General features: G+C 42.3%; 1 protein-coding gene across 2 annotated transcripts in view; it reads right to left on the bottom strand.

Moving 5' to 3' along the window:
• DOCK4 (dedicator of cytokinesis 4) overlaps positions 1-23,950 on the bottom strand; it is a 409,224-nt gene that overhangs the window by 172,830 nt on the left and 212,444 nt on the right. For both annotated transcript variants that reach the window (XM_089673954.1, XM_089673955.1), the window contains exons 15-19: positions 23,013-23,175; positions 17,579-17,685; positions 12,376-12,532; positions 1,543-1,640; positions 1,375-1,458 (exon numbers count right to left, since the gene is read on the bottom strand). In XM_089673954.1, coding sequence (XP_089530080.1) covers positions 1,375-1,458; positions 1,543-1,640; positions 12,376-12,532; positions 17,579-17,685; positions 23,013-23,175 — 609 coding nt within the window. The remainder of the gene's footprint in view (positions 1-1,374; positions 1,459-1,542; positions 1,641-12,375; positions 12,533-17,578; positions 17,686-23,012; positions 23,176-23,950) is intronic.

The following is a 23,950-nucleotide window of genomic DNA, read 5'->3' as shown; positions in this document are numbered from 1 at the left end:
GGACTAGCTAGCAATTTGAACATTTACTAAAATAATTCATGTATCTGCCAATATTTTTTGGGCTGGTGATGCTCTTGCAGCCAGCTTTACCTAACACTGCATTAGTAGAACAGCACCACTGCAGCAACACGGCAGTTAGGAGAACACCAAAAGCAAATTAACATTTCTACAGCCGTTTTGTCCATGTTGTAGAAATTTCTCCCCATTCCTCATGTTTGTGGTTACAGCACCTGACTGGAAAAAAAGATAACATCTTGCAAACAGGACTACAGCAACAAAAATATGAAAATGGTAGTAACTATAACAGACTTTTCAAAACCTAAAAAAAAAAAAACCTCTAAAGTTTTAGACAGAGAAACATATTAACATTAGGACTATACGTGTTACATACACAGTGTAGTCTGCTGCTCCCTATATGCTGGGGTTTCAAGTTCCAGTATGCAACTGCTGTATGTTATAGCATGAATCCTGATGATGAGGAATCCCCTAGAAAACCTAAAGTGTCACTTCACTCTCTCAATCAACACTGACTATTTTTAATTCATATGCTGCTAGCATTGGTAAATAGATAGGAAAGTATATTATATTTACTCATTTAAAACTTTTCTTACATTTCTTAATCACTTCCCAACTGCGCTATAGCCAAAAGACAGCTACAGTGCAGTCAGCTAGTTCTGGGAGGGCATCCATGGAAAACTTTTTTTTTTTTCAAAGTTTTCAATCTTTTTTCATTTAACAAAAAATAAAAACCCCAGTGGTGAATAAATAACACCAAAATAAATCTCTATTTATCTAAAAAAAAAATAGTAAAAATCTAGTTTGGGTACAGTGTGGCATGACTGCATAATTGTCATTCAAAGTGCAACAGCGCTGAAAGCTGAAAATTGGTCTGAGCAGGAAGGGGGTAAAAGTGCCGGGTAGGAAAGTGGTTAAGTTACTTCCCGGTTTCCAGGCCTAGGCAAAAATAAGCCATACATCTCAGGAGTCTTCAGGAGGGGAGGAGGAGCTTTCTCAGCTAAGCACACGGTCCTGCCGACATGCCTGACCTATGAGCAGATGGATTCCAGGAAGTAAATGCTACATGAATCTGCAGAAATGCTAGAGGGTGTTTTCAAAGTGATTTCTCAGCAAAATAAATCATGGAGACATGGATAGATGGGTGTTTTTTTGCATATTAAAAATTAAATAGCATTTTTGGTTTGTGGTTTACAGATGCAGTGTAGATTCACTTTAATGGGAATATATAAACTTGAAACAGGAAGTACACTTAGGGGAATCAAAACCAAAGAAACTGGAAATGCAAGGCAACAATCACTGCATTTTTATGCTAAGCATATTATACAGAATTGTGTAAGACAAATCTGTGACACTTACCAAGCAATCGAATACCTTTGATGCATATTTCTGAGAACTTTCATTTAAAATACCAAATAAAGTGTCCAGTGTATCTTGAAGAAACTGTGAAAGAAAATCATTTAGATTTTAAAAAAAACTATGACCAAACTAGAGAACTAAGCAAAATTATTAAACGATGTTGCTTACCTTAACAATTTCTGAACCATCAATTTCCTTTAATTTGGACAAGCAGCCTGGGATTTTATCTGGATGCATTCGCCATTTCAGTAGATCCAACATATCCCCTAATCATTGACAAAAATACAATTTCAAAGAATTGTTTTAGATTTCCAATATGCTTTCTGTCCACTTATTTTATACTAGTAGGCCAATGTACTGTAGCTCAACATACCTTCAAGTAATGTTCTGAAAATGTTCCCAGTCTAATATGATAGGCATATTTTTTTATCAATTTGTCTTTTATGCCACACTAGAGTCCATTCAAGTCATTTTAAAGGCTACTGTTATTAAAAGAGCACAGAGGTTGCCATAGCTAATGTGACAGACCCAATCGGGACAAGGGCTTTTGGAGGGGTCTATGGGCTAGCGCTAGCCTAATACCCACTGATTATGCCCCATGGAGGAGATTGGGGGTTTTTGTCTGCTTCTCCTGGTCAGAGCATGGAGGAGAGACGTGCCCTGAAACCTTTTGACTAGTCAGGAGTATGTACTTTACCTATCTAGGGCTCTGGAATGGTTTCTATGCATCCTGGATGGCACTCCCTGGCTAATCAAGACTTATTGTGAACATGTTTTCCAAGAATTCCTGTGACTACTAGCCAGACTGAGAAGACTTGTCTAGGTGTCTAACTGTTAATTAGATAAATGTTTAAAGGTTGCATCACCATGTTTTTACTGGTACCTCTTATCTATACTAATCTTATCTATGCTAATATCCTCAAAAGGGGAATGTCCTCCTGGGGTATAAAGTATGTGTCTGGGTTTTAGTACAGTTATTCCTTTGGTTTTACCTCAACATCTTGTCTGTGTATGAGGCTTGGGGTAAAGGACTGGTATTAGCCATCAGTCTGCTGGAAGGGTTTGGAAGGCAGGAGGTACAGGTTGGCTGAGGCACCCAGTCGGGGTGCCAGGCAGTCCATTACAGTGGTCCTCCTTTTGAACAAGCTAGCTGCCCGGCTATGTCTAGTTTAACTAGATTACAAGTCACTGATCCTGAAGAAGAATGTAGCAAGAAAATCTATTTTGAAGTCAAAACTCCTGATCTACATACATGAACCTGCTCAACTGCTTCCAAAGTACAGGGGGGACTGGATTAACACGACAGCTATGGAAACAGCATTTGCTGATGGAAATAGCATGATCCATAACTTCTCCTTAAAAAAAACAAGTTCCTCAAAAACATACACACCTTTCGATCTAATGAGTCATCATTTTACATAGAATAATATACAATAGATGTTTTTGTATGGTATAAAGAATAATTTCACTGGACATAATCAACAACAATTTTCAGCTGTACATTATTAAGATTAATATGTATGAACACATTTTGGTGCTATTATTTCAAGCGGCAAACTGATGGATAATTTGAAATAACACTGCACAAATAAGCTTAAGACAAGTAATTATCTATATAAGTTTTCTCTTGCGTGGAAAACAGCCTCAGAGTCTAGTCCTGAATGGAGCTGATATCATTCCCAGACTCCAGTTCAGGTATTGCACCTAGCTGAGAGTGCACAGGTGCTTGATAAAGAATGAGTAAGAGAAAGCCAGACTATCCATATGGCTGAAAACATAAAAGTAACAAGGCACTCTAAGGCTAGGTTTACGCTGTTGCAAGACAGCATGTAAATCGCATGTTACCTGCACCTGCAGCAAAAACACACTGCTAATTTGCAGATGTGCATTTTCGGGTGCGCCCTGTGATTTCTTTGAAGCTGTAATTTTAAAGAAGGTGCCAGGAACTTTTTCTTGCATTTTCCTGCAGGTACAGCAGCCCATTCCAATGAATGAGCTGTTGTGCCCCTACAAACATGAACTGTAAAAAATGCAACAGAGTGTACCTAGCCTACCTGGATTAGTTGTGAGAGTGAGCATGCACTTTTGTGGATACAAAATCCCATAAATGGGCAATGTCTGTGGACTGTGCCAAGATCTTTATCTCTTGAATTTGCTATTTTAATCTAAACTCATACTTTTTTAATAAAAATTCAATTGTGCATTTAAGTTGCCATACAAGGCCTCATCAAAGACTGGTAAATTTGATGAATGTTTGTACACAGATTTTCTGATATTTTTTCACGGGTCACTGATCACCAATTCTATGGCCAATTCTCATGCAATGTACATCTAGGGCTGCAAAGATAATGGTAGTTCTTAGCAGAAAATGATTCAAGCAAGGATGGGTACAGATCTTTTATCAGCAATAGTTGTCTTAGAAACATCAGGCTACAAATCACCTTTAGTCAAAAATTAATAGCAGCAATGAGAATTTTAATTGGAAATAACTCTGAAGTGTTCCTTTATTTAATGACTATACAGTTTTCTCATTTAAAATCTAAAGATTAAAAAAAGGTTGCACTTAGCGCTAACTAGTTTAGAATGGGTAATTGCAAGTTAATAGTACAGAATACATGTATAAATATACTAACTTTAGACAAATCCATTTGGCAATGTCGTGTAAAATCAATACTGGTGATTAAATCAAACCAAATAGGTTTCCAATATACTATCTGACCTATGAAAAATTATGTAAAGCTTACACTGTTAAAATGAAAATCAATGCTAATAATTAGACATGCTCTAAAAACGATCAAATCCAATATGTGCAGTTTTAAAAGAACACGAAAGAAAACATTCTAACCGTAGGCTATGTCTGCATTCTGTTTTGGTATAGTGATAGTGTTGGAATGTTAGGACTATGCTTCATAGGTTGGAAGGACAGGAGGGGGAAGTCTTACCCTCTCACATATGTCCATTATTAGTCACAACTAAGCAATATGAAAATTAAAAAGCTAAAAATACAATCTAGGACAACCCTGAAGGACTATACAGGGTAGCTCTTGATCTGTGTAACCCTGTATAAAGCATTTGTAAAATAAAAGTAACAATATGTTCCTAAAGAAAATGCATATCTGCAAAGAATAATAATTTATACCAGTGGTTTTCAACTTATGAAACAAGAGGGGGGGGGGGGGCAAATGTGGTCTCTATCACCACCAAAGGGCCACTCATAATGTTTATTATACAGTATGTAATGCTTGAAAGGATTCTCAAAAAGTGCAGACCTATTAGAGGACATGAAAGGCAGAGTGTGGACATGCTACATTTTTTGCTGGGGATATTCTGCAAAAGACAATACAAAACTGGGAACATGTTACATGAGGCTAGTAGAAATTAATGCTATTACCCTAATCAATGTCCCCACGAAAGACTGCCAAGGTCTGAGGGTCGCACATCATGTACCAAAGGGCCACAGGATGGGCACCAGGGATTTATACTATTCAAAAGAACTTGTATTAATACCAACTTAATTTTAAGACTACGCACTCATCCCTACAGTTCGGTCCATTATTCATGGGGGAAACACAATGAATCCAAAATACATATATCAATTTTATGGGCAATAGTCACAAATGTTTCCCAAGTTAAAGATACAAAACACAGTTTCAGAAAAAGTAGAGATCTGTACACATGTATGATGATTAAAATGACAGCTAGCCATGGGCAGATCTAGAACAAGTATTTGAGGAAAGAAAACCCAAGAAGTAGTTGGAGAAAAAAGCACAAGTACAAGTAATTGGGGAAAAAAGTAGAAGTTACTGTATGACATAAAACATTTTCTAAGAAACTTCGAGCAGAGTGTAAAATGTGTACCAGTCAGGGTGGATTTGATTTAAATCAAGTGGATTCAAATTATGACTTAAATCACTAGTAAAAAGGCTCGATTTAAATAATAGTTTAACTCCTTCACGCCGGCGCCTCCCGGCCCTTTAAGTTTCAGAAGCCGGGACGGGAAGGGTGAGGTTTAGGGAACCTGTTGTCACGGCGGTCACATGATCGGGAAAGGTCCCAATCGAAAGAGGAGACCGGGACCTTTCCGTGAGTACCGGACATGTGTGCTGGGAGCACGCAAGACACGCGCTCTCAGCACGTTTTCTTTTTTATAGAATGCAAATGTGCGGCCACTCGGCGTCTAGGCCCAGACGCCAGGAGGCCACATATTTGTGTGCGGCCGGCGTGAAGAGGTTAAACATCAACTGTAATTTCTGTCCTGCAACGGCTCCTCTTCTGACCCTCTTTTGACTCCCCAACAGTCCCATTCACTTTAATGGGACAGCTGGTGCTACAGCAGTGACACAGTAAGGTGAAGGACATGGCGGCAGCAGGTGAGTGGATGCCGCTAACAGACGCTGCCATGATGGATCTAAAATGACAGGTGGTCTTTAAATGTAAGGAATCCGACTCATTCTTGCTGGTAGTTATAATCTTTAATATTTGCAAACAAAATGAAGGTTTCCTTTTTAGAATAATAAGTAGAGATGAGCGAATCGAACATGGCGAAGTGGAATTCGTTTCGAATATCAGGAAAAATTCGATTCGCGCCGAATCCGAAAATTAGCAAACTTCGGATGCACGAATCGAATTTTCCCAAAAATGGCGGCGACATGTGTGGCGACGGAGCGGGGATCTCTGGGAAGGCGCGCAGACAAGGCGCGCTGACCCATAATGCATTCATTCACGACATGTGATCGCATTAGCCAATCAGCAGCCAGCCAGCCAGCACTGTGTAATGGTGGAGCTATAAATTGCGGCCATCTTACAATTCTCCATTAGCCTCCGGTCATTCAAGAGAGACAGACCTGTCTGTATTAGGGACAGAGTTAGGGCCAGAGAGACTTTAGGGCCACAGAATCGTTACTCAGGGACACAGAATTGTTACTCAGGGACACAGAATTGTTACTCAGGGACAGACACAGAATTGTTACTCAGGGACAGACACAGAATTGTTACTCGGGGACACAGAATCGTTACTGAGGGACACAGAATCGTTACTGAGGGACACAGAATTGTTACTCAGGGACAGACACAGAATTGTTACTCAGGGACAGACACAGAATTGTTACTCAGGGACACAGAATTGTTACTCAGGGACACAGAATTGTTACTCAGGGACAGACACAGAATCGTTACTGAGGGACACAGAATCGTTACTGAGGGACACAGAATCGTTACTCAGGGACACAGAATTGTTACTCAGGGACAGACACAGAATTGTTACTCAGGGACAGACACAGAATCGTTACTCAGGGACAGACACAGAATCGTTACTCAGGGACAGACACAGAATCGTTACTCAGGGACACAGAATTGTTACTCAGGGACACAGAATTGTTACTCAGGGACACAGAATTGTTACTCAGGGACACAGAATCATTACTCAGGGACACAGAATCGTTACTCAGGGACACAGAATTGTTACTCAGGGACACAGAATCGTTGAATTAAAGAGTATGTCAGACAACACGCAGAGGAGTGGCAGAGGAGGCAATGTTTCAGGAGCGAGCAGACGTGGCAGCAGAGGAAGGGGTCGAGGCAGCACTAGTCGCAGCCAGAGGCCAGTGCTCCCGGTGTCATCCAGCGGTCGTGTCTCCACCGACAACCCTGCCGTCATCGATTGGTTGGCTCGGTCGTCTTCCTCTTCCCAGGTCACCTCTGACACCTACAGCCAACGGTCGGTGGGTACGTCAGACACAACCGTTAGTTGGCATGGCCCGGGAGCAAGCCCACTGAAATCACGTGTCCTCTACCTGCCCCTGTCCTTTGGTGTTCCCTCACCAAGCGAAGTATCGCATGCTGTGGGCTCAGCCCCACTGTACAGTGAGGAAGAGCTAACAGAGGGCGGTCAGGAACGGGGGGAGACATCCGCCTCTTCAGCAGCCAGGCGAAGAAGTAGTGGCGAGGAGAGTGGCTCGGTAGCCGGTCTAGAGACAGGTCTGTCTCCTGACCCACACGCAGCCGAGGGGGCTAGTAGTGAGGCGGAGACCCTAATTGATGATGATGAGGCTGATCGCACTTGGCAGCCTTGTCGTCATCAGGCTATTGCTTCCGCATCATCAGGAGAAGAGGGTGCCAGCTTGGCAGCGAGCAAAACAGTCGGTGGGTTGCCCAGGAGGCAGCAGGGTCGCAGCAGTGTCAGTGGAGGCAAATGGCCACGGAGTAGAGCACCAGCTCCACTGCAGCCTACCACCACGGCCAGTAGTGGTGCCGGTGTGCACGGAGGAAGAAGCAGTCAGCCAGTGAGGAGTAGCGGGGGCAAAGTTTCCTACTCGGCGGTGTGGCAATTTTTCGTCAAGCTGCCCGAGGAAGTAAACGTAGCCATATGTCGACTATGTGGCCAGAAAGTCAAGCGTGGCCAGGGGGCCCATGTTGGGACTACAGCGTTGCGTCAGCATATGCAGCGTCGCCATTCGGTGGCCTGGGAAAACCGTGATAAAGATACGGCGGTTCTGCCTGCCCCAGCCCCCGCTCCATCACCCGCTCCGTTACTTGCTCCGTCACCCGACGTCAATCGCCCTCTATCAGCCAGTCAAGGCTCCAACACCTCTGCTGAGGGGAGTTGTCGCTCGTTGGCATCTTCCGCTCGTTCAGATGCTCCTTCTCCTGCTACTCCTCTTCACGGATTCCGTCAGCAGTCTTTCTTGGAATCCGTTTCCAAGAGACAACAGTTTGCGAGCACGCACCCGACGGTGCAGAAGCTGAACGTCCTCCTGTCCAAGTTGCTGGTGCTGCAGTCCCTCCCTTTCCAAGTGGTGGACTCAGCACCTTTCCGAGAAATGATGGCTTGTGCCGAGCCGCGGTGGAGTGCGCCAAGCCGGCATTTCTTCGCCAAAAAGGCAGTGCCAGCCCTGCATTCACATGTAGAAGAGATGGTGGGCCAGTCTTTGAGCATGTCGGTCTCTGCCAAAGTGCACGGCAGCGCCGACGTGTGGAGCTGTAACTACGGTCAGGGACAGTACATGTCATTTACGGCCCACTGGGTAAACGTGGTGCCGGCACAGCCGCACCAGCAACTTGGACAGGTCACGCCGCTTTTGCCTCCACGTTTGCACGTCCTTGGTCCAGCAAAGATGTCCGCCTCTACCACCTCTTCTTCCGCCGTGTCCTCAGCCGCCACCCCCGTGCCAAGTCCCATTACCCGACCGGCATATCACATGTGCAGGGCGCAACGGTGTCACGCTGTGCTGCACCTGGTATGCCTTGGCGAACGTAGTCACACAGGGGAGGAACTTCTCAGTGTAATGAACAGAGAAATCGACAGATGGCTGTCTCCGCGCAAACTGAAAATCGGAACCATGTTGACCGACAACGGAAAGAACATGGTGTCTGCTCTGCGTCAAGGAAGGTTGTGCCATGCGCCATGCATGGCTCACGTGTTCAATCTGGTTGTCAAGCGGTTCCTAAAATCCACCATCCCACTGCAAGACATCCTTAAAATGTCACGTAAACTTTGCATGCATTTCAGCCATTCCTACACCGCAAAGCACACCCTCCTTGAGCTGCAGCGGCAGAACGGAATTCCACAGCATCGCCTGATCTGCGACGTTGCAACAAGGTGGAATTCAACCCTACATATGTTAGACCGCCTTTACGAACAGCGAAAGGCCATCACCGATTTCCTGATGTTACAAGCGGATAAAGGTACTCCCCTGTGTAACTTAGATGTCAGCCATTGGCAGCTCATGCGTGACACCTGCCGCTTGCTCAGGCCCTTTGAGGAGGCCACGCTATTCGTGAGTCGGCAGGACTATGGGATGAACGACGTCATTCCTCTGTTGCACGTCCTGGAACAAATGCTGTTAACAATGGCTGGTCAGGGTGCGGTAGACGTGGCGCACAGATCTCAACGCCACATGACCCCTGTGGGGGCAGGACAGGAAGAAGAGGAGGAGGAGGTAGAGGAGGACATTGGTGCTCAGGAATTATTGAGTGAAATGGGTGGTTTTTCCACTCAGCGGACAGGAGTGGAGGAGCAGGAGCATCTGGTAGAGGAGGAGGAGGAGACAGAGGACCCAGACGCACCGTGGCAGTATGCTGTGGAGACGGAGGCAGGGAGTCCCTCGCATTCCTTGGCACAAATGGCCCATAGCATGCTCGGTTGCTTGCGTAGCGACAGCCGAATAATAACCATCAGACAGAGGGATGACTTTTGGCTGTCCACCTTGTTGGACCCTCGCTACCGTTCAAAAATGGTGGCCTTTTTCACACCTGCTGAGAGGGAGGCCAAAATAACGTACTATAAAAACCACCTATGTAGTCAGTTGGTCTCTGCCTTTCTGCGCCAACGTCCATCCTCAGACACTGTGGGCCCTGTGCGCTCGCATTCCGCTGCCATGGCAGCAGGGGAGGGGTGGGGCGGTAGGAGCAGTGGCAGCTCCACCAGCAGCGGCTGCCTCAGTCTGCAGTCGATGATGAGTAGCTTTCTTCACCAGCGCAGTGAGGAAACTACTAACCAGCCGCAGCAGCAGAAGCATCAGGTGGACCTGGAGCAGGACCTCAAACATGAGGCTTGGGCCTACTTGGACAGCACCCTGCCAACCGAGGTAGACAATCCCCTTGACTACTGGGCAACGAAACTTGACCTTTGGCCCCAACTAGCTGAATTTGCCCTTGAAAGGCTGTCATGCCCGGCCAGTAGCGTGGCATCGGAGCGCGTGTTTAGTGCGGCAGGAGGTATTGTAACTCCGCGGAGGACACGACTGTCCACCCAAAGTGTGGAGAGACTCACGTTTGTGAAAATGAATCAGGCGTGGATTAGTCTGGATTTCAAACCACCAGTTCCTGACACAACTGACTAAATCCGCCATGAATCATGCCCCAAACATGTTATTATTTTTAACATAGGCCTCTGTATGGCCTTCAATTTAAGCTGCTTACGCTTCGCCACTCTGCCATGGGCCCCTGTACCGCCTCCTCTTGCTGCTGCCAGGTCCAGAGTGTGTCATGGGTCCCTGTACGGCCTCCCATTGCTGCTGTCTCCATCGCCACACTCTGCCATGTGCCACTTTCAGGTCTCCTCACACTGCTGGTGGGTTCCATTTTGTCATAGGGTGCTGGCAGATTACGGGCCTCCCATTGCTGCTGCCAGGCCCGTAATCTGCCATGGGCCCCCGTACCGACTCCTCATGCTGCTGCCAGGCCCGTAATCTGTCATGGGCCCCTGTACCGCCTCCTCATGCTGCTGCCAGGTCCAGAGTGTGTCATGGGTCCCTGTACGGCCTCCCATTGCTGCTGCCAGGCCCGTAATCTGTCATGGGCCCCTGTACCGCCTCCTCATGCTGCTGCCAGGTCCAGAGTGTGTCATGGGTCCCTGTACGGCCCCCCATTGCTGCTGTCTCCATCGCCACACTCTGCCATGTGCCACTTCCAGGTCTCCTCACACTGCTGGTGGGTTCCATTTTGTCATAGGGTGCTGGCAGATTATGGGCCTCCCATAGCTGCTGCCAGGCCCGTAATCTGCCATGGGCCCCCGTACCGACTCCTCATGCTGCTGCCAGGCCCGTAATCTGTCATGGGCCCCTGTACCGCCTCCTCATGCTGCTGCCAGGTCCAGAGTGTGTCATGGGTCCCTGTACGGCCTCCCATTGCTGCTGTCTCCATCGCCACACTCTGCCATGTGCCACTTTCAGGTCTCCTCACACTGCTGGTGGGTTCCATTTTTTCATAGGGTGCTGTATGGCCTCCCATTGCTGCTGCCTCCACCGCCACACTGTGGCTCCACACTCTGGTTTTGGCCCCGTGACTGCCCAAATGAGTGAAGTGTGCGGTGATTCTAAGATCGACGGCACTCATCTGCATGTCATACTGACTGACAGTATTATTTCTCTTCCCCAGCAGACTCCAAGGGCATTTAAATTAAAGGTACAGTGTTCTGCACTAATATAAAGGCTCTCTGAAGCCTAGAAACACCCTTTTTATAAGTTAAATTCGCAGCGAATATATTTGACTCGAATCGAATTTATTCCGCGAATTCGCCGAATCAGCCGAATCGAATTTTTGAATAATTCGCTCATCTCTAATAATAAGCTATCAGGTTAGTAAAACAGCGATATCAGAACAGATTTTAGGTTAATAGGTTAATCACACATAGTTGGAGAACTACTCAAATTCTTTTATTTCATGTTTCTTCTCATGGTTACTGTGAAATTGTGTGAATGCATCAATGCAGTGCATGTTATCCCAGCTCGCAGAGCTTGGATTCATTGAATGAGTTTACCAAAAATTTAAATATTGCAGAATATACAGCCTCATGCTACATAACTAAGCTCAATTTCATGTTGAATAAACTAAATTATTAATGCATCTTAAATAGAAAACTATCGATAGATTTTTACTCCAAAAGCATTTTATTAAAATAAATTTGATAAAAATCAAAAAAAAACATTTGAATAAAAAAAATAAGATTTATATATATATATATATATATATATATATATATATATATTTATTTATTTATTTTTTTAAATAATTGATTTTTATCCACCCTGGTACCAGTAAATGTATAAGTAGATTTACTGCTACAGTTAATAACTAATCCATTCTAGCCTACTCAGTGGGAAGAGCCTGAACAAGTATCATCATTTGGGCAACCCTTAAAAATTGCTCAAGCCCAAAATTTTACGATTACCTTAACAAAAAGAAACATTTTGTAACCTAGTGAAATATTTATTCTAAAACAGAACACTTATATTTGCAGCATATTTAAGTAGTTGCATTTTTCTTTCAGGTGAAGAAGCATTATTCTATTAATAAACAGCGTGCAGTACCTGTCAGTGGCACAAACTCTAGTTTGTTTCTAAGGTAACTGAGAAATATATCTTTGCACCTTGAATATAAACAGTTTCTACTGACATTGAAAGCTAAAGCAACAAAGCCTTGATCAAGGTTTTACAAAGCTGCAGAAACTGCATGACAGACTGCAAACTTAATATCTGATATAACGTTATTTTAATGTCTCACCATTTTGTGTCAGCTTGGTTGAACAAAGGAATGAGGTTATCCAAAAAGACTCTTTTGTAGTTTTAACTGCTTGATTATTATTTCCATGTTGATTTCCTTTCAAAAATGGGAGTTTGAGGTAGCGGCAGGAATCCTGGAAAACTGTGTTCTCTTCACACTGTAAAAACACAACTTCAAACTTTACAATTGCTAGAAAACAGCATGTAGAATATACATACATTACAATATGCCTACATTGCAGGTGTTAGTATTACGTTTAAAGGAAAAGTCATGTTACAATCATGTATTGTCTATAATTACCTAAAAAGAATTGAAATAATTTTCTCTTTTAAACACATACTGTCTGATTTTAACAGGAAAAAAAATTCCTAAACTGATTGGTAGCCACTAGGGGGTGCACATCTGTAGGCCAAACAACACTATGAGCAACCAAGCTCAATGGCTACAGAGAGAAAGGTATGTCATGTAAACAAGCGCAACTAACATACGTAATGAAATACAGAAGCCTCATAAAAATGCATGCCAAAACCTAATGAAGAATACAGATTTAGTTAGCAGTCTTTCTCCTGTTAGCAGGAACTTTAGATCATTTGTTAAATAGATTAAAATAAAGTTAAATTGTGACTTTTGAGAAAGTAAAAACTGTAATGATTTCAGTTAAATTCAACCTTTCAGTTAAAATTCATGATTCTACACTCCCACCTGTTCTATTTTGCAAACACTTTCTGCAGAGAAAAGCTTTTGCAGAACTTTATTTTTTTCAGTCCGTGTTGAAAACTAGTCATGTCTGTTACCCTTTGCAAATTGCTATTTTGCCATGCACATGCAGTAGAAGAAAAAAATCTCTTCTAATACTCAAATAAAACAAGGAAAAAAAAATCAGTATAAAGCCATAGAACAATTATACTTGGAAGACACCACACCTAGCAATTATTTCATAGTTTATGCAAATCTGCATAATTATGACAAAACATGTTTAAACCCCTCTCCTATAAATACAGGTGAAACTCGAAAAATTAGAATATCGTGCAAAAGTTAATTTCAGTAATGCAACTTAAAAGGTGAAACTAATATATGAGATAGACTCATTACATGCAAAGCAAGATAGTTCAAGCCGTGATTTGTCATAATCGTGATGATTATGGCTTACAGCTCATGAAAACCCCAGATCCGCAATCTCAGAAAATTTGAATATTATATGCAATCAATAAAACAAGGATTGTACATAGAACAATATCAGACCTCTGAAAAGTATAAGCATGCATATGTACTCGGTACTTGGTTTGGGTGCCTTTTGCAGCAATTACTGCCTCAATGCGGCGTGGCATGGAAGCTATCAGCCTGTGGCACTGCTGAGGTGTTATGGAAGACCAGGATGCTTCAATGGCGGCCTTCAGCTCTTCTGCATTGTTCGGTCTCATGTCTCTCATCTTTCTCTTGGCAATGTCCCATAGATTTTTTATGGGGTTCAGGTCAGGTGAGTTTGCTGGCCAATCAAGCACAGTAATCCCACGGTCATTAAAACAGGTTTTGGTGCTTTTGGCAGTGTGGGCAGGTGCCAAGTCCTGCTGGAAAATGAAGTCAGCATCCCCATAAAGCTCGTCTATGGAAGGAAGCATGAAGTGCTCCAAAATCTCCTGGTAGACAGCTGCGTTGACCCTGCACTTAATGAAGCACAGTGGACCAACACCAGCAGATGACATGGCTCCCCAAAACAACACAGACTATCGAAACTTCACACTGGACTTCAAGCATCTTGTAGTCTGTGCCTCTCCATTTTTCCTCCATACTCTGGGACCTTGGTTTCCAAATGAGATGCAAAAGTTGCTCTCATCAGAAAAGAGGACTTTGGACCACTGAGCAACAGACCAGGTCTGTTTTTCTTTAGCCCAGGTACGACGCTTCTGACGTTGTTTGTTGTTCAGGAGCGGCTTGACAAGAGGAATACGACATTTGAAGCCCATGTCCAGGATCCGTCTGTGTGTGGTGGCTCTTCATGCACTGACTCCAGCCTCAGTCCACTCCTTGTGAAAGTCCCCAACACTTTTGAATGGCCTTTTCCTGACAATCCTCTCCAGGCTGTGGTCATCCCTGCTGCTTGTGCACCTTTTTCTTCCACACTTTTCCCTTCCACATAACTTTCTATTAATATGCTTTGATACAGCACTTTGGGAACATCCAACTTCTGTTGCAATTACCTTTTGAGGCTTTCCCTCCTTATGGAGGGTGGCAGAGATGGTTTTCTGCACAACTGTCAGGTCAGCAGTCTTTCCCATGATTGTGATTCCTACTGAACCAGACAGAGACCATTTAAAGGCTCAGGAACCCTTTGCAGGTGTTATGGCTTAATTAGCTGATTAGAGTGGGACACTTTGAGCCTAGAATATTGCACCTTTTCACAAAATTCTAATTTTCTGAGATTGTGGATTTGGGGTTTTCATGAGCTGTAAGCCATAATCATCACAATTATAACAAATCACAGCTTGAACTATCTTGCTTTGCATGTAATGAGTCTATCTCATATATTAGTTTCACCTTTTAAGCTGCATTACTGAAATAAGTGAACTTTTGCATGATATTCTAATTTTTTGAGTTTCACCTGTACATTGTTATAAAACACTAAGCCTACGGTACATTTTGTGTCCACTCTCAGGACCTGTACATGACAGTGGGGTTGATTTACTAAAACTGGAGTGTGCAAAATCTGGTGCAGCTCTACATAGAAACCAATCAGCTTTCAGGTTTTATTGTCAACACTTAACTGAACAAGCTGAAGTTAGAAGCTGATTGGTTGCCATGTACAGTTCCACTGGATTTTGCACTCTACAGTTTTAGTACATCAACCCCAGTGTTTCTTCCACACATTGAATGCTTCTGACACAAACCAAATCCAACTCCGACAGCAGTTTATTTCTTCTTTAATGGTTCCAGCCAAAGGCTGAAAGCTCAGACAAATGCATGGAATGAGATTCTGCTTACACAAACTTTAGGCTAGGCATAGATGGACAGATGTCTACTTGAAAATAAAAGACTGGGATACATCTGACTGTGGCCTTTAGTACTGGATCACTTTAAGAAAAAAAAGAAAACCCAATATGCAGTTTACACCAGACCATTAAGAACACAGTAGAAAAGACAGACCATCTATCACATCATTGCATTAAGCATTATATACATTATAAGCATTATATTATTTTCCCCTCACACATTGGACTAAAGCAGCACATACATGGATAACGCCCTCTTGAGATAAGGCTCAGCCATATTGTTTAGACTTACAAGCAAATTGGAAGACGTGTGCTATAAGGGATGCTGCTAACATGAAGAGTGCTTGCGAATGCTTCCTTATGGTACCTCCAAATGGGAATTTTTTCACACTAGTGTTGCATCGAGATGTTTATGGCTGGTTTTAAGCCAAAGGCCAGCATTAAAGTGTAGTTGGATGTGCATACATTCCAACAAAAGCTAGCAGAACATTACACATGTCTGCATCTAAATATCGCCTGCTTTCAGCAAGGAGAACTGAGCTGTCTCAATTTCAAGCTTAAAATACCCACCTCAATGACTGACACGAACATGTCACACAATGTGCATAGTGTATGTGCACATAGCGCATGCGAATTTGCAAGCAAATAGTTTTGTAAACACTTGCTTATTTTTTCAGATTGATAAATATTTTATTGAATCTAGTTCAATTTAAAAAGTTAGCATTCCAAAACAGGCCGAAACAAAACTTAAAAAACGAATTTCACACTTTAGCAAATTAAACTGATAAACTCTTATAAAAATGTTGTTGTACGGTCCATTTAATTCAAGGGTAAGGCTTTACTTTTTTTTCCTCTTTGCAAGAAAATAACAGTGGGGAACTGGAAGAAATTTGGGCTGGAAGATGTAAATACAATAAAGTGTACTAAATTGTAATATTCTGTTGTGATATCCAAGGTCTATTGCTTCATGTTAGAAGTTTAATCAATCCTAAGGAACTATTCTATAGTATAAGGTAAATATGTTTTTCATAGTACTAGAACTCGCTACAAAACACATACGAGGAGAGAAACTGACCCTACTTTATTACATTGTACCGTTTATCTAAACTTATTGTATAGTTATGTGCAAGTATGCATGTGCCCCTCTTGCCTGGTCCCTGGAGGAGGTTGGCAATCAATGAAGTAGGCACTGAAAGTGTTTTCTGAATAGCGCCATGCCAAGTGAGTAACCTTATGTGTATACTATACAGCAGTGCAGCCACCCAGCATGGAACCAGAACCCAGCAGAAAGCAATGTGGCAGCAGTACCTAATACAGTGATTTCCAGCTTCCCAGGGATCATCAATGTAACTATTCAAAAATAGCCATACCTGGAATTCTGCTTTAAAATCATTTTAAACCCCCCTAAAAATTAACACAGCCTTCACAAGAAAAAAAAAGAGAAGTATTTTGCATGTCTTAGAGGTGGTCAGGCAGAGAATGGAGGCAGTGCTTGTTGCCCAACACCATTTTCAGAGTACAAACCAGATGCACAGTTAGGGCATTATTAATAATGCTTCCTGCTTTCTACCTGCCTTAGAAGTTAGCAGTGGTAATATAAAAGATGATTTCCAGTGCTCACATGACCCACATCTAGTATACAAAAGGATGAATGATGGATGGATATTGTACAATTAAGTTAGAAGTGAACTTGTGTTGGAAAACACAACTATCCTTCTATTCTCAAGATTTGGAAACAAAAGTTGTTGAAAAAAAATAAATTGTGGTATGGTACAAGTTTACAACATCATGTGTGATCTTTATAAGCAAGCACCATGTCTACATGTGGATGCTGATGACCTGCCACTGAAATTCAGGAATAATGGAGATATTGCATTGTACCATGGGTGACTATTCTAACACTACATAAATTAAAAAAAAAAAATCAGTCCCTGAATTTCCATGCAGCTCAGTAAAAAGTGTCAAGTCAGTTTGCAGATGCACATCTTTTTTCCTTAGCATATCCCGTTTCCAGTGACATGATAAGCAATATTAAATTGACCAGCCCCCACAAAATTAAAGTTCCCAAGTAATGTCAGATAATTTGCAGAAACTCAGATTAGCAAAGCATGTTGTGCCTTATGTTATTTCCCCAAGAAGATGTGGCAGACTTGGGCATTAAATTATGTCCGTTTCAGTTATGCAATGTATGTTAAAGCATGCATGCAAGCCACTACCTTATGAACAATGAGCTCATGGGTGCCATCTGGAAACGTTCGGCCATCCTCTTGCATAAGTGGTATGAAGGAAAAGCCAAATAATTTTTTCTCGCCCTTTTCTTTTGCTGTAAAAATAAAATATTCTTGTTACGCAAAAATACTGTATACACATCCACTACTCAATGGCCCTGTATTCTATTTTTCATGATACCTTTTTACTGTTTTTCTGCCTCCTTGTAATATCCTCCGTGAGCTCCCAAACATCTCCTTTTCTTCCCTTACTTCTGTTTGTTTGGAACAAGCAGTGCACATTAGCATGTTCACTGCTCCATGCACAATAAATATATCATATTCCCCAGTCCATGCCAGGAGCAAGCAAGAGGGTGGATACATTACTGTGGAACCATGGAGAATGGACATAACCACCCTCTAACAGGAAGTCAGATCACAGCAACAAACATAAATAAATAAATGTGAAGATATAGAAAGGGCTGATAGCAATAGAAGGTACTTTTTTAGTTAAGAATAATTGAATAGAATTTATATTTAAACAGGTAAACACGTGGTGCTGGTGAGGTATAAATGATCTGCATAAAAAAAGCACAGACTCAATTTAACTTTACAGGTTACATATTTGGTAGGGTTGAATAAAGACAAAAAAGTCCAACCAGTTTAATATATACACACATATACACAATATTTCCAAAAATATTGGGACACCCCTCCAAATCACTGGATTCAGGTGTTCCAATCACCTCCATGGCCACAGGTGTAAAAAATCAAGCACCTAGGCATGCAGACTGCTTCTACAAGCATTTGTGAAAGAATGGATTGTTCTCAGGAGCTCAGTAAATTCAAGTATGGTACCGTGATAGGTTGCCACCTGTGCAATAAATTTATCTGAGAAATTCCTAGCTACTAAATAATCCACGGTCATCTCTTAGTGGTATTATAACAAAGTGGAAGTGACTGGGAACAACAGCAACTCAGCCATGAAGTGGTAGACCATATAAAATGACAGAGCAGGGTCAGTGCATGCTGAAGCTACTGTGCTTGGGGATGGCCCCTTCCTTTTCCAACATGACTGCACACCAGTGCACAAAGCAAGGTCCATAAAGACATGGATGAGCGAGTTTGGAGTGGAGGAACTTGACTGGCCTGCACAGAGTCCTGGCCTCAACTCAATAGAACACCTTTGGGATGAATTAGAGTGGAGACTGTAAGCCAGGCCTTCTTGTTCAACATCAGTGCCTAACCTCAGAAATGCCCTTCTGGAAGAATTGTCAAACATTCCCATAGAGACACTCCTAAACTTAGTGGACAGGCTTCCCAGAAGAGTTGAAGCTGTTATAGCTGCAAAGGGTGGGCCAACTCAATATTGAACCATACGAACTAAGACTGGAATGCCATTAAAGTTCATGTGCGTGTAAAGGCAGACATCCCCATACTTTTAGCAATATAGAGTATATATAGATTAAACCTCTTCTTGTCCAATTTATTTGTTCGGCCACGTCTTTAGAGACCTTAAACAGTTTCTCCCAATTATACAATCATCATTTAAGGATTTGTATATTGTGGGGATATTCCCACTTAAGGGTCTCTTCTCCAGAGAGAAAAAGTTTAATTTTGGCAGTAGTTCCAAAAAAGCGGAGGTCCCCTTTTTAGGTTTGTTGCACTTCTCTGGGCTCTCACCAGCTTAGAAATATCATTCCAGAGGATCAGTAACCAAAACTTAATTGTGTACTCAAGGTTTGTGGACAAACCAGAGTTTTGTAAAGTGGTAAAATTATAGCTCATCTCTACAATAAATACCCTTTTTAATGCATGAATAAAATTATGCCATGTAAAAACATAGTACTAGTATAATTATAAACCAAAAAAGCTGTATGTTTTATCATTGAAAGGCAGTCCTGTAGCTTCAGTCAAGAATCTTTGCCTTGGCAATAAATCGGTTGCAGACAGATGTTTCCCGATCAGACTGAAGAATTTTAACACTGTAGCAAGTCACAAGCAAGATGGTGTAGCGGGAGGCTGATCGGTGTCAGACTTTTGAAAACACAGTCAAGAACTGCACAGGCATTAGGATTTACATGATTGTGTCATCTATGGGTCAACATCTCATGGTAGGAAGTAAATTATGTTCTTGAATGATACCTGAATAAAGGTGGAGCAAAAAGCAGACAAAGGTATTGTTAGGCAAGCCATATATTTTACAGATTTTCTTTCCTGAAGCCACAGGTGGAAGGAAAGAAAATTTCTCTATTCCCCCATCAACACAGTGTTGATAGGGGAATCTCTCCTGCAGCACTATTTTATTCTGCAGGCAGGGATCCTTCCCTAATTGCACTAGACAATGATCACCGTTAGCGCTATAGATGCCAGCAATGATTGTACGCAAAAAAGCCAACAGGCTGGTTGTACTGAAGACAACAGATGGATTATCTTCATAGATGGATCGAATGTAGGCCGGTCCCTGCTCAACTGGCTGGTTTTAGGGGAGACATTGATCTATGATGGGGGGGGGGGGGAATGTTCATTCAGCCAGCTGGTTGAGAAAAAGAAAAAAAAAAACCAAAAGCTAACAAATTCCTCTTTCCATACAAGCAAGATAAATGGAGAATCAACACCCCCCATCCCCTTTCACCAGGATATTGTATTCTGACAGCAGGACTGTCTGCTGTCGAAACACACAGATCAACAGCTGCAACACTCATGTCCTTTACATGAAAAAAAGTATGATGGATGATGAGTACACTTTAAGTAAATTACACACACACTCACTCTCTCTCTCTCTCTCTCTCTCTCTCTCTCTCTCTCTCTCTCTCTCAGTATCACAAACCTAATCCATGCCTGAATGAAAAGCTGTGCTGTTTGTACAGCGTTTTTTAATTTTTCGAGTGATCACATCCATCAGAATTTTACCCATTTTGGAATTACATTTAATATGATTATCATTATTGCCATTTGATGGCAGCAAAAAAAACAAAAAACAAAACAAAAAACCCTATCTCTAAATTAGTACCTGAAAGGACCAACTAGTTTTCAAGGTAAGTCTCTACCAGCTTTGCACATTTCGAACTAGCAGTTTTTTCCTTCTTCTTGGCAAATTGCTCTAGCTTCATTAGGTTGGATAGATACCAATGGTAAACAGCAGTTTTGTCAACACTTTTCTACTAGACTATTCAGGTTCTTTGTCTTAAACTACTCCGCTGTAGCTTTGGCTGTATGTTTAAGGTCACTGTCCTGCTGAAAGGTAATTAGACCTCTTACAGATTTTTTTTTTTTAAATTCTTCCAGGAATATAGCTTTAGGGCTTGAAATGAGGTAGAGTTTTTCAGTTGGACATTAAGAGCCAGGGAGGAGACTGGGGGGGAGGCAGGGGGGCTCCTGCCATGGGCGCTCCGACTGTGTTAGCTCTGCTGCAGCGTAATAATCCCTCTCCTCCTTCACTGAGCGCTCTCCACTCAAATCGCCTTGTTCTCCTTCATGGTTCATCCACCTTCCTTCCTGAAAAGTTACTTTCACCTGTAGCACCGGCACCCTTCACCCCCTTTCACCCCCACCTTCACTCCCCCCCCCCCCCCACATCCGCATTAAATGTATCTACATCTTCCCGGTAATATTATATACAGTAAATCAGACATTCACATCAATCCCCCCTTCACTTTCTCCCATTTCTTTCTGCTCTCCTTTCACATATATTTGCACTGCACACAGTCTGCAGCCTCTGACCTCAGATCTCAGCATTGCACTGTAGGAGTGCACACACTGACTTTCTGCATGACACCCTTTTCTTTCCAGCTTACTTTTATCTCTTCCAACTGTTCTGCAATCTAGTACATTCTCTGCAGTCCTTTAGGTGGCCATAGATAATTACTTTTTTTCATTCAGCCAGCAGGCAGAAAATGGTAGGTGGAGGAATAATCCCACAAGGACATTTTACTGTGACAGCAGGACCCGGTGCTATCAGAACACACTGATCAGTGGCTGCACTTAAATGGGTCACATTCAGCATGCGGTACCGCCCACTGAATGTGGCAGGAAGGATAATTTTTGCTGGGATTCGTGTGGGGTGATTGCGGCCTGCTGAATACTACCCATTTAAGTGCAGCTACTGACCAGTGTATTCTGATAGCACCAGGCTCTGCTGTCAAAAGTACAACTTCCTGGTGGAAGGATTCCTCCTATCAACAATTTCCGTGGATGAAGAAATCTGTCTTTTTTTTCATTCAGCCTGCTGGCTGAATGAAAAAAGAAATAGTCATCTGCAGCCACCTTAAATGTCTGCAAAAATGTGCAGAACAGTTGGAAAAGATAGAAAGTAAGCTGGAAAGGAAAGGGTGTCATGCAGAAAGTCAGTGTGTGGACTCCAACAGTGGAATGCCCAGATCTGAGACCACACATGTAAACAAGACCTTAGGGTTCATTCACACAGGTTGGGGTGGTACAAACAGGCAGTTAAGCTGCAATTTTACCACCCCTGACTACCCACCTGACCAAGGAGATGCAACCACTCAGTGGTGTTCAATGGAAAAAATTACATGGAATGTCACCAAGAATGGGGCTGCAGCACAACTGCCCTGCAAGTGCATGTAATGAACATGGTTGGGGTGTTGTGGTTCAGCATTTACAGGGTTAAAATAGGCAGTTAGAAGGTGACATATTGCCCCCTCACTGGTAGCCAGACATCTGAAGCAATCCTTAAAGTCCTTTTGGCTCCCCTTCCTACTTTTGAGATGCCCACTTTAGTTCCATGTACCCCACACAGCCAATTTCCCCTCCATCATTCCACTGACATACAGTAGACGCCAATCTGTCCTCCCCAGACTGACACCAGTGATGCAGTAGGATTTTTTCCTTTCAGTGACACCACTCACACAGGTACATTTTTTCCTTTGCTGCTGTTAACCCCACATTTGTGAACCAATGATAAACTCTTCAATTCACTGTGTGTCTCACAACTCTTCGTAAGCCAGGCATAGACGAGTTGAAAACAGAACCTTCTGAAACGTAGAATGCTGGATCAGGCACTTTTGATTGTGGCACAGAAACTAGGTGTTGCGGCTGGCACACTAATGATGCAAAAAAACATACGATTTGATGATCGACACAAATTTAATTTGGTTTTTAACCCATCTATGGCCAGCTTTACTATTTCAGTGCATGTCACAGATATTATATATATTACAAACATTACACCACTATTAGCCCAATCCACTCCCCCGCCTGGGGGTGGGAAGGGGGATGCAGTTTGCCATCTTCGCCCTGGGCGCTGGATGACCTTGTCCCAGCACTGCTAAAAGCTATTTTGTCTACATCAGAAACAAAATATTTCAATGAAATCTACTTTAAATAGTTTGTAATACTACAAAATGTGGAAAAAGTGCAGAGGCAGATACTTATGACTGGAACTAATGTACATATTTATTAATCAGCCAATACATTTACTTACTAGAACAATGCCGAAATTCAAAACGGATATGTGCTCCTCTGAATTTATCCACAGGAATAGGAAGCTTTAATAGTTCTGACCACCTGGGACTGTTGTTGTGATATAACACAAAGGAATGATACTCGTGAGCTGTGGGTTCTCCTGAACCAAAAGATATATAATCCTGTAATATAAATTGCATAAGTAGGTTATAAAAAAGATATCAATTCTACAACCATTTTATAAAGCTGGTCATGAAAAAAAATGTATCAGCAGTATAAAGTTCCTATATAGAAGGAGATCATATGCACGCAGATTTTCCTTTAGTAGAATCCACTTATGTAGAGTTTATCAGTAAATAAACAGTTCACGAATTGTATGAAGTGAACAAGTGTTTAATGACCACAGATATTACCAAATATGTTTAATAACCGCTATAAGTAAGAAGAAGTGTTTGGCTCATTATCAGATATAGGTTAACAGCTACACAAACAATGCTTGCATGACAAACATAACTTAAAAATATAGGACAGCATATAAACAGGATGATACTAACAGAGTTAGGTCATGGCAGACATTTACTGTCAGATATCCAATATATTGACAAAATATAACACAGAACTTTATAAAGAAACTGCATTACAAAATATAGGGTGCAATTAAAAAAGCTGGCATCAGACAGCAGAATGTAGCATATTGCTACATAAAATAACATGCAAAGTAGCTTCTTTGAAAAGCAGTCAAAAGAGATGGAAGGTCCACAGATAACGGGCTACTAATGCTTTACTTTCCTTTAAGAGTTCCAACTTGACTCCATTATTTCCAACCACCAGAGCTGTCCTACAGGTCACCAAGACCACCACAAAATTGAATCTCCACTCCAGACAACATTCACATTGATCATAGAAATACCTATAGAACAGTCTATCCCAGGGGTGGGCAAACTTTTTGACTTGAGG

This window comes from Staurois parvus, unplaced genomic scaffold, assembly GCF_062004578.1.
Source record: "Staurois parvus isolate SC_StPar_1 unplaced genomic scaffold, SC_StPar_1.0 ptg000147l, whole genome shotgun sequence".
Taxonomy (NCBI): domain Eukaryota; kingdom Metazoa; phylum Chordata; class Amphibia; order Anura; family Ranidae; genus Staurois; species Staurois parvus.
Note: the sequence above shows the minus strand (reverse complement) of the source record. Positions and strands in the feature narration are given on the sequence as shown.